The sequence below is a fragment of the Cebus imitator genome, unplaced genomic scaffold (assembly GCF_001604975.1).
Source record: "Cebus imitator isolate Cc_AM_T3 unplaced genomic scaffold, Cebus_imitator-1.0 Scaffold149, whole genome shotgun sequence".
NCBI classification, from domain to species: Eukaryota; Metazoa; Chordata; class Mammalia; order Primates; family Cebidae; genus Cebus; species Cebus imitator.
This window is the reverse complement of record NW_016107464.1, coordinates 1049738-1061182: the sequence shown is the minus strand read 5'-3', so window position 1 is coordinate 1061182 and position 11445 is coordinate 1049738. Positions and strand designations below refer to the sequence as shown.

Sequence of the window (11445 nt, the reverse complement as noted above, 5' to 3'; positions counted from 1 at the left end):
AAAAAAAAAAAAAAAAAAGTATATTTTTCAAGGTAAGGAAGACAGACACATTTTTTTATCTGATGACTTGTTAGCTTGCTTTTTACCTTTTAAATATTTAGATAGTTGGCCTTCATTTGTACTGTTGCCCCAAGCCTCACCAGTATTAGGAGGTCAGCCTGCCAGATGCCACCTCTGGAATCATAGCTACAGCTGCCCCTGTAAAATAGACATCATTTTCACCACCACCCCTACTACCACCAAAAAACAGATTCTCTAACAACCCCACTCCTTCACATCACTACTAGTTTCCTGCTCACAGTTCTTGAAGGTGATTATGATTAGCACAGCCTAGGTCATGTGTCCAAATCCTAGCATAGAGGGGGCTGGGAAATCTTTGGGGATCTTTGGGGATTCTGTGATGGAAAGCAAAGTCTACCAGTAACCAAGAATAATATAATAGGAAATTTTTCAAACACAGAGAGGCACTAGCTTAGTGGGCAATGAAAATAATAATAATATCTCTATAGTCCACACTATGGCTAGCCAAGATCAACATACACCCTTCTTCCCAAACCGTAGACTTCTTAGAAAATTAAGAGTATCGCCTAACATAATATCACCTTTGTTTATGCAACCAAAAAATTCACCTCTCCCCAAAGACAGACAATTCAGAGCCTTAGAAATTACCACATCCATCTTAGTTCAGGCTGTCATAACAAAAAACCATAGACAGCATAGCTTAAACAACAGAAATTTATTTTCTCACAGTTCCGAAAGTTTGAAGTCCACGATCCAAAGTACCAAGATGGGCCAGGAGCAGTGGCTTATGACTGAAGTCCCTGCACTTTGGGAGGCCGAAGCAGGAGAATAATTTCAGCCCAGGAATTTGAGACCAGCCTGGGCAATGGCTCTACAAAATAATAATAATAATGATAATAATAATAATAATAGAAAAAAATTAGCTGGGTATGGTGGCAAGTGCCTGCAGTCCCAGCTACTTGCAGCTACTTGGGAGGCTGAGCTGGGAGGATCTTTCGAGCCTGGGAGGTCGAGGCTACAGTGAGCCATGATCATGACACTGCCCTCCATGCTGGGCAACAGAGCAAGATCCTGCCTCAAAAAGAAAGTGTCAAGATAGTCACTTTCTGGTGAGGGCTTTGTTTGTGGCTTGCAACCAGCCAGCCACCTTCTTACTATGTGAAAAAGTGAGACAAAGAGAGATCCCCTCCTCTTCTTCTAAGGCTATACTCCTATCAAATTATGATCTCATTTGACTTTTTTTTTTTTTTTTTTTGAGATGGAGTCTCACTTTGTCACCCAACCTGGAGTGTAGTGGCACCATCTTGGCTCGCTGCAACCTCTGCCTCCCATGTTCAAGCAATTCTCCTGCCTCAGCCTCCTGAGTAGCTGTGACTACAGGCACATGCCACCATGCCCAGCTAATTTTTGTATTTTTAGTAGAGATGGAGTTTCACCATGTTGGCCAGGCTGGTTTTCTGATATCAGGTGATCCACCCGTCTCAGTCTCCCAAAAGGCTGGGTTTACAGGCATGAGCCACCACACCCAGCCTCATTTAACCTTAATTACCTCCTAAATACTCCATCTTCAGATACAGTCACATTTAGAGTTAGGACGTAACCTTACGTTATTCAGAGGGGGACACAATTCTTTCCATAGCAACATCTGATTCTAAATCCAAGATAATTGGGGTGACATGTTTTCCTCCCCTAGTTTTTTTGTTTGTTTGTTTTTTGAGACAGAGTTTCACTCTTGCTGCCCAGGCTGGAGTGCAATGGCACAATCTTGGCTCACTGCAACCCTACCTCCCAGGTTCAAGTGATTCTCCTGCCTCAGCCTCTTGAGTAGCTAGGATTACAGGCATATGCCACCACACCCAGCTCATTTTGTATTTTTAGTAGAGACAAGGTTTCTCCATGTTGATCAAGCAGGTCTTGAACTCCCAGCCTCAGATGATCCACCCACCTGGGCCTCCCAAAATGCTGGGATTACAGGCATGAGCCACCATGCCCGGCCTGCTGTTGCTCTGTTGCTTCTTGTCTCTTACCCCTATACATTTTTTTAAAGGTTTACCTGGTTAGGCCAGGCCTACCAACAGTGATCTTCCTTTTGAAAAACTCAAAGTCAACTGGTTAGGAACCTTCACTTCATCTGCAAAAGCCCTTCATCTTTGCCACATACAAATATAATCACTCAAGTTACATACCGTCATATTCACAAAAGGATCACTTCATCACTTCAAGGTGAAGAGATTACACAGGGCATGCACGTCAGGGGGCAGGAATCAGAATTCTGTACCATACTTCCCCTGTGACTCACTTGAAGGTCTCTTAACCTCCAGCCAGCCCTCACTGGTTGATATTCTATGCCCACTAAGGTACCTGAACCTTCACACCCAAGGGACACTAGCCCCTGGTGGTCCTGCCTAAGATTACAGTGGTCTTCCATTAACGTTGACCACTGAATTTAACCAAGGCATCATCAGGCATCATCACCCTGAAATTACAGAGGTGACTTTATACACCTTCATGACCTCATCATGTAACTACAGCCTATTTCCCCTGGATAGTCAGAATCAACTTCCCCTACCGATGGAGTAACTCCCCATTCACCCTGTGGTATGAGAAGCCCAAGCCAGATAGTGGTCTCAGCTTCCTCTGTCTTTCAGGATCACCCTGAATGGGGCCTTAATGCTATAGTGATCCACCCCGAGCTAGTTCAAGAAAATTGTGCAGAATCATATACACTTAGCTCAAAAATTGGCTTATGAATCAATGGTCATCAGGAGCTCTCCATAAGGCTGTAGGTGCAGACTGAGAGAAAGGTGAGCCGAGATCATGTCAATGCACTCTAGCCTAGGCAACAGAGCAAGACTCCAACTCAAAAAAAAAAAAAAAGAAAAGAAGGAAAGATATATATAAATGGGAGTTTGTTAAGTATTAAATTAACTCACAGGATCACAAGGTCCCACAGTAGGCTGTCTGCAGGCTGAGGAGCAAGGAGAGCCAGTCCAAGTACCAAAACTGAAGAACTTGGAGTGTGACGTTCAAGGGCAGAAAGCATCCAGCACGGAAGAAAGGTATAGGCTGGAAGCCTAGGCCAGTCTCTCTTTTCACATTTTTCTGCCTGCTTATATCACTGGCAGCTGATTGGATTGTGCCCACTCACATTAATGGTGGGTCTGCCTTTCCCAGCCCACTGACTCAAATGTTAATCTCCTTTGGCAACACCCTCACGGAGGCACCCAGGATGGATACTTTGTATCCTTCAATCCAATCAAGTTGACATTCAGTATTAACCATCAAGACACCTAAAAGAGAAGAAGCCAGCCATTCAAGGAGAAAAGACCAGTGTGGCCAAAGGACAATGGATGAGGAGGAGATGGCCTAAGGTGAGGTAGGACCAGGAGGCTGGAGTTATATGACCCAAGTCTTTGCAGGCCACAGGAAGGAGTGAGGACGTTATTCTATATGTGCTATAAAATATTTAAGCTGAGGAGTAACATAATCTCATTAACAGTTTACAAAGACCCTATCAACAGTCTGGAAAATGAATTATACAAAGAAGAATGGGGAAGTCAGAGGGTTTTTCCAGTAGTCTAGAAAAGGGATGAGGCTGGCCTAACCCAGGTGGTGGCAGACAGAATAGAGAAGAGGAGGAATCCTAGACAGACTTACAAGTAGAATGAGAGGCTGAGCTAATGGATTATATTTGAGACATAAGGGCAAGGGAAAAACCGGGAATGACACAGGCTTCAGACCTGAGCCCCTGAAGGGACAGTGGCTTCTTTTTCTGAGATGGATGACTGGGGAGAAGACAATCAAGAGTTTGATTTTGGAATAAGGTATCTGATATAGTTTAGATATTGGTCCCTGCCCAAATCTCATGTTGAATTGTTATCCTCAGTATTGGAAGTGGGGCCTGGTGGGAGGTGATTGGATCATGGGAATGAATTTCTCATAGATGGCTTAGCACCACCCCTTGGTGCTGTCCTCCCAAAAAATGAGTGAGTTCTCATGCGATCTGGCTGTTTAAAAGCGTGTGGCACCTCCCTCTTGCTCCTTTCTCTCCTGCTCCTGCTCCTGCCATCTGAGACACCTGCTCCCCCTTCCCTTCTGCCATGATTATAAGCTTCCTAAGGCCACCTCAGAAACAGATGCCAATGTTATGCTTCCTGTATTGCCTGCAGAACTGTGAGCCAACCAAACCCTTTTTCTTATAAATTACCCAGTTTCAGGTATTTCTTTAGAGCAATGCAAAAAACAGCCCAATATAGTATCTATAAGAAAGCCAAGAGGAAATCCCAAATAGGCAGTTGGCACCCAGAAGTAGATCTGTACACCATCCCTGGCTCTTCCAGGCTCTCACTCTATGGGCCAGACTGGAGTGCAATGGCACAATCACAGCTCACCTCAGCCTGAACCTCCCAGGCTCAAGAGATCCTCCCACCTCAGCCTCCTGAGAAGCTGGGAATACAGGTGCCAGCCACCACGTCCAGCAAACTTTTGTATTTTTTGTAGACATGTAGTTTCGCCATTTTGCCCAGGCTAGTCTTGAACTCCCGGACTCAAGTGATCCACCCGCCTTGGCCTCCCGAAGTGCTGAGATTACAGGCGTGTGCCACTGTGCGCAGCCCAACTTCTACCTCTTTAATGTCTCTGGTATCTGTGCCGCTTCCTCATCCCTGCTACTATAGCCCAGCCCTGACTTCAGCTTCCTTCCTTGGGGCAGTTGCAGCATCTGGGCTAGGCCATCCCCATGGCTCTTTCCTCAGGAATCTTTCAAAATTATATATGACCAGAAATAACTCTCCCACTCCACCTCCCACACACTTATAGCCTCTCCCACCACTAGCCCTTTTCTGCCCCACCTACGTTGGGATTAACCACAAACTCTTATGTCCCTCCTCTGAGCCTTTGTGCTTGCTGTTAATTCTATCTGAAATGTCTTTTCTCCATCCCCACTCATCCTCAAGGTTCTTTTTGCAAAGCTCCCTCCTTCAGGCAGCCCAGGCCCAGGCATCCTGAGGTTCAGAGTGGCCCAAATTGCAGGGAATCGAGGAGAGAAGTACTGAGAAAACCCTGGCAGTTGCAATATGTCAAGCTCCAGGGGGTAGGAGGCAGGGAAGGGGTGTGTGCTGTTTCTCAAGACTTCCCCCTATCCTGATATCCCATCGCCTCCAGAAGTTCTGTACAATGTTCCACCCACACTCTGGGACTGCACAGCCAAGCTCTGCCCCTCCAGCTGGACTGAGACCCTCCAGACATGGGTAGAGGATTTGCAGAAGGATAGGAAGTGAAGCAGACCCCTTCCAGGATCAGGGACTTTCAGAAGTTGAGTAATTTGATTTCTTGCTCATTTCCAGCCCCTTTCTGGAACAAGACATGACAGCCCACTTAGGCCAGATCCCCACTTCCACAGGCCAGGAGCCACACACTTTAGTTTGCCTGTATGCTAGACGCCCTCTGCAGGCCCCATGAGGTTGAGAGTTCAGGCCAGGAGCCCTGTATCCCCTTTTCCCTGGGCACTGGACGCCCCCTGCAGGACCTGTAGATTGAGAACCTCAAAGAGATGGATTGAAAGTGCAGCCAGAAAACAAACACGCCCAGTGCGGTGGCTCCGACCTGTACTCCTAGCACCTTGGGAGACCGAGACAGACAGATCACTTGAGCCCATGAGTTTGAAACCAGCCTGGCAACATGGAGAAACCCCATCTCTACTATAAATACAAAAAATTAGTAGGGTGTGGTGGCATGCATCTGTAGTCCCAGCTACCTGGGAGGTGGGAGGTTAGCTTCAGTCCGGTGGTGGTTGCAGTGGGCCAAGATCATGCCACTGCACTCCAGTCTGAGTGACAAAGCGAGACCCTGTCTCAAAAAAAAAAAAACCAAACCCACCATATACAAATACATAATGCTGACACCCTTACCCACCTACATATGTCTGTAGCCACACACATACATACACAGGCACATAATCAATCACAAAGCCAATCATTCACATACATCAAGAATACCCTACAATCGTTTAAGCCTATAATCATAGTACAAACACAAAGGCACTCCCTGTTCATGTTCCCGATAATAGAACATAATATCTCTTCCCCATTGATCTAGACTAGAATTGGCAAATTCTGGCCCATAGGCCAAATGCAGTCTGCCACACCTGTTTCTGTAAATAGAGTTTTATTGGAATACAGCCATGCTTATTCATTTAACTATATCTATGGCTGCTTGTGTGCTAAAATAGCAAAGCTGAGTAGTTCCTACAAAGACTGGATGGCCCACAAAATTTAAAATATTTACTGTCTGGCCAGGTGTGGTGGCTCACACCTGTAATTCCAGCACTTTGAGAGGCCGAGGTGGGCGGATCACGAGGTCAGGAGTTTGAGACCAGCCTGACCAACATGGTGAAACCCCAACTGTACTAAAAATACAAAAATTAGCCAGGTGTGGTGGTGGACACTTGTAATCCCAGAAACTCAGGAGTCTGAAGCAGGAGAATCACTTGAACCCAGAAGGCAGAGGTTGCAGTGAGCTGAGATCATGCCACGCACTCCAGCCTAGGCAACAGAGAAAGACTCTATCTCAAAATATATATATATATATATATATATATACACACATTTTTTTTTTTTTTTTTTTTTTTTTTTTTTTTACTATTTGGACATTTACAGAAAGTTTACCAATCCCTGATCCAGACTCAGCTTCAGAATTGAAGTTGGCAAGTGAAACAGGGCTAATTGCCTTTAGTGTCTTGGCACTGAAAGATGATCAGAGAAATAAATGGATGGGACAGGTGGATGGATGGATGGATGGACAGTTGGATACATATAGGTAATAAAGCAGAGTTTTGCTCCAAATATCAGTGTTCTGCTGGATATAAACTAGGAAATTTTGGGGAAGATCAACATGCAGGTCTCAGGGAGTCTGTAAAGGAAACTGAATTCATGTTGTGACCTCAAAAGTATCTGAGACAGGTCTCAATCAATTAAGAAAGTTTATATTGCCAAGGTTGAGCACACACCCATGACATGACACAGCCTCAAGAGGTTCTGACAACACGTGCCAAAGATGGTTGGGGCACAGCTTGGTTTTATACATTTTAGGGAGGCATAAGACATCCATCAATATGTGTAAGATGTACACTGGTTCGGTCTGGAAAGGCAGGACAACTCAAAGTGGGGGCTTCCAGGTCACAGAAAGATAAGAAACAAAGGTTGCATTCTTTTGGGCCTTTGATCAGCCTTTCATTGAATACACAATTTACATGGAAGGGGGAGTAAAGGAATAGTCACACCAATGCCATAGTCTGGCTCAGTGGATCTGCATTTTTGCATAAACAATGGGACAGAAAAAGCAATTAGATATGCATTTGTCTCAGGCAAGGAGAGGGATGACTTTGAGTTCTGTCCTTCGTCCTGCACCTGTGAAGATAAGCTATCAGTTTACATTGCCAGGGTGAAATTCGACACAACTGTTTTAAGGTAAAGATCTTGAAGCCCACAAGGAATTTCCTTGTAGCTTTTTTTTCTTTTTTTATTTTTATTTTTATTTTTTTTTTTTGAGACAGTCTAGCTCTGCTGCCCAGGCTGGAATGCAATGGCACAATCTCAGCTCACTGCAACCACCGCCTCCCAGGTTCAAATGATTCTCCTGCCTCAGTTCCCAAGTTGCCAGGATTACAGGTGCCCACCACCAAACCCAGCTAATTTTTTTGTATTTTTAGTAGAGACGGGGTTTCGCTGTGTTGGTCAGGCTTGGTCTCAAACTCCTGACCTCATGATCTGCCCGCCCTGGCCTCCTAAAGTGCTGGGATTACAAGTGTGAGCCACCAGCCAGATATGTAGCTTTTTTACCTTTGTAGCTATCTCTCAGGAATAAAATGGGAGGCAGGTTTGCCTGACACAATTCTCAGCTTGACTTTCCCCTTACCTTAGTGATTTGGGGGTCCTGAGATTTATACTCCTTTCACAGCGTCAACATCCAGGTCCAAGTATGAACCTGAGACTGCACATATGCCAAATGGGTGAGGCCCCGTAGTGACTATATGTCCTGTGTGACATGGGTATACCTGTTCATTGTATGTATTCCTTTGCAGTCTATGTGTGTGCCTGTGTTGTGTGGGTACTCCTGTCTCCTGTGTATGCACCTGGGTGATGTGGATGTGCCTGTACCCCAGCTGTTCCTATATGTATCAGTGCTTGGATGGGTCCTGGAGCCTCTGGCTGCTTTTCTCTTTATAGGCTCTGTCTCTCAAGCCTGGACTTCCCAGAGGAAGAAGAGAACAGTGAATGTGGGTGGAGGAGAGGGCAACACTAAAGCTGTAGCAGGCACTGGACACAGATATCCCAAGTTCAGTCGTCTTAAGCCTTTCCATCTTAAGCCCTAAAGCTAATACTCACCCCCTAGCTCTGGGTGATGCCAACAACTATGAGGGCTCTGCCTCTTAGTAAACCAACACCCAATTCCTGGGGACATTTTTGGTGCCTTTTGCTACCTCCTCTTTAGGGATGGCTGTGGGGCACTTTGTCCTATGAGTGAGGGGTGAGGAATGTCCAGTCTCCTCCCCTCCTAATCACTTCCTCCATCATTCAGGTCTCCATTCACCATCTCAATTCCTTCACTTCTCCTTGCCCAATCCCTCCCACAAGGAAGTCCCTAAAACGGGGTCCCAGATGTGGTCCCTAGCATGTGCCCCTCACAACAGGACCTCTTGGGAAGCTGAGTTCTAGGGCTCCATTCTCTCTGACTCCAGATTCACCACACTGAGAGGCACCCTCTAGACCAGTCCTGGATGGATTGCACAATCTGGAGACTGCAGAAAATCTCTACCAAGGCAAGCCTGGCCCTCCCCAGTGCTGTCTGTCCCCTCTGAGCCCCTGTCTAAGATTCCAGCCCATGGCACTTCCTTTCTTTCCTTTCCTAAAGCAAGAGCCACAGCAGTTAGCCCATGACAGTGCCAGAGAGAGCCCTGGCCTGGGGAACCAAGCACCAGAAGGGAGACCAGGCTTCCAGCTCCTCAGCACCAGACCTGACCCAGCCAGGCCTGGAGTGTCAACGTGAGTGTGAATGTGAGTGAAAGGGTGAATATGGTGAGAGCACAGCTTCCCAACTCCCAGACTGCACTGTGTCCGATAAAACCACCTGGCACCCATGGATCTCTCTGTCTGCTGTCTGTATGTGGCTCAGACAGGGGAAGACAAGTATGAGAGGGAGAAAGAGGGTGGGATGGGGGAGATAAAGGAGTATCCATTCCTCACATTTCAACCAGAGGAAACTTTCACTCTACTTATTTCTGATCACTCCTTTCTATACAGTCAGCCCAGCCCCAAGACTGTCTTTCCCCTTCCTCAAACAAACTATGGTTCAGTATTGGGCCTTGGCTGGGATGTCAGAGGTCTGGGGGTGGCTACTTCCAACCTCCCACACTGGGTTAATTGCCCTTTCTTGGCTCTGGTACAGCACCTTCTACTTCCTCCAGCCAGCCTGCTCCATTTATTGTAAGGATCTGACTGTTCTCTTTTGATCCTCCCAACTCTACCCTTCCTCTTTCTTCTTTCTTCTTCTTCCTTTTTTTTTTTGAGACGGAGTCTCGCTCTGTCACCAGGCTGGAGTGCAGTGCTGCAATCTCCACTCACTGCAACCTCCACCTCCCAGGTTAAAGCGATTCTCCTGCCTCAGCCTCCTGAGTAGCTGGGACTGCAGGCGCATGCCACATGCCCAGCTAATTTTTGTATTTTCAGTAGAGATGGGACCTCATGATCGGCCCACCTCAGCCTCCCAAAGTGCTGGGATTACAGGTGTGAGCCACCGCGCCTGGTCACCTCTCTCCTTTACTGCTATCTCCCCATGCCCAGCACAGTGCCTGACACACAGGTGGTCATTCAGCAAATATTTGTTGACTGAATGACTGTAGGAGGAAAAAAAAAAAAAAATCACAGGAAGATAGGTCTCAGGCCAGAGAGGAGGGGCAATGGTCCATTCAGTGGCCATTCGGTGACTTAACCGAGGCCACTCAGCCAGGTATTTCCGTAGCCTGGCCTTTTCTGGACTGGACTCTCTCTAAGGACCTCTTCCTCCTCAGCCCAGCGTCATACAAGGGCAGGGAGGCAGGCAAGAGAGGCACTTGGCAGGGCAGAAGCCAGGGAGGGGTAGAGGAGGCATGGGAATTGGGGAAACAGTACTGGACTGTGTTCCAACCCTCTTTTCTTGATGCCTGGTGCAGAAGCCTCGGCCTCCCAAGGTGGAGCTCCAAAACCTGACTCCACACCTATAAAAGGCGGTCCTTTGCCTGCATCTTAATCAACTGACTCCGCCCCTGACCTCACCCCTTAGGATGACGTTTCGACTCCGCCTCCTCTCTGAGACATGCAGACCCCACCCCTTCCGGGGGACAGGCAAGCCTAGTGCGCAACGGCATCCCTGTGACGTAATGGTAACGATCCGTTTCCGGGGTGGAGCCAGGGAGGGCGGGAGTTTAGGCTGCGCTGACCCCTCTCAGCCCCCCCTCCAGGTGACCCCAGCCTCTGAAAATCCTCACCCAGGGCCCCAAATCTCCCAGCCCCATGACCGGCAAACCTCTCGCCCAGGACCCGGAGATGACCGGCCTCCTCACCCCTTAACTTCTAGTGCTTCCCAAATCTCCAAGCCCACCCTGTTCCGCGGTGGCAACTGAGGCTTCCCGGGGGCATCAGCCTCAGATTACCTGAGAACCGGGCAGCCTCGTCCTGAGCATGACGGAGAAGGGGACCTGGGGCTAGGGAATCCCTGATTCAATCATGCCACTTCCCAGGAGACGTTCGGAGCCCAGGACATGTCGGGAATGAGGAGATACGAGGTGGCGCTGGAGGCGGAGGAGGAGTGAGTGGAGGCGGGTTCTGCGGAGGAGGAACCAGGAGGCTCCGGGGTGGGGGAGGGTGGAGTTCTGCGGGGGCGATGGGTGGGCGGGACGAGCCTCTGAGGGGCGTGGGCTGCGAACAGAGCCGCTTTTAGGGGCGGGGCGGAGCCTTCCTCGAGGGCGAGACATCGCAGGGCGGAGTCTGTGGGGTCAGCTCCGCCCCGCCCCGCCCGGCCCGGCTCTGCCCTTTCTTTGCAGGATCTACTGGGGCTGTTTCTACTTTTTCCCCTGGCTGCGCATGTGGCGGAGGGAGCGGAGGTGAGGGGGCTGCGATACCGCGAACCCGCCCCGGGCATGGACGAGGCTCAGTCTCTGAGGACCCATCGGGGGGAATCCGGTAGCTCCCGCCCCGCCTCATGCCAGTGTCGGGTCGCCCCACAGCTCGGCGCACCCCGGGGAGCAGAAGCTGGAGCCTCTGCGAGGCCTGATGAGCTGTCTGTCCAGCGGCCTGGGCCCTGCTCCCCAGCGCTCGGGTCGTGGCCTCCCCCACCGCAGCCCCGCCGCCGCTGCCCAGCCAGCCAGTGCATTAAAGATTTAAACCGAAG

The 11445-nt window shown here is 48.7% G+C and overlaps 1 protein-coding gene across 5 annotated transcripts; it reads left to right on the top strand.

Annotated features, from left to right (window-relative positions):
- Positions 1 to 9941: 9941 nt before the first annotated feature.
- LOC108314214 lies at positions 9942 to 11440 on the top strand. Of its 5 annotated transcripts, none has more exons than XM_017543016.2 (4): positions 9942 to 10438; positions 10796 to 10863; positions 11099 to 11158; positions 11282 to 11440. In XM_017543016.2, the coding sequence occupies exons 1-4, from the start codon at positions 10340 to 10342 to the stop codon at positions 11436 to 11438; spliced, it is 384 nt and encodes a 127-aa protein (XP_017398505.1). In that variant the 5' UTR covers positions 9942 to 10339; the 3' UTR covers positions 11439 to 11440. The 5 variants fall into 5 exon arrangements, with proteins under 5 accessions (XP_017398505.1, XP_017398504.1, XP_017398507.1 ...); XM_017543015.2 differs by having other exon boundaries at positions 9942 to 10444; XM_017543012.2 differs by having other exon boundaries at positions 10408 to 10516.
- The last annotated feature ends 5 nt before the right edge of the window (positions 11441 to 11445 follow it).

Bases quoted from the DNA above. Each gene is read 5' to 3' on its own strand.
- LOC108314214 (XM_017543015.2), top strand. From the start codon at position 10,340: ATGACGTTTCGACTCCGCCTCCTCTCTGAGACATGCAGACCCCACCCC. The intron at 10,864-11,098 runs GTGAGTGGAGGC...CTTTCTTTGCAG, and splicing joins GCGCTGGAGGCGGAGGAGGA to GATCTACTGGGGCTGTTTCT. The intron at 11,159-11,281 runs GTGAGGGGGCTG...GTCGCCCCACAG, and splicing joins ATGTGGCGGAGGGAGCGGAG to CTCGGCGCACCCCGGGGAGC.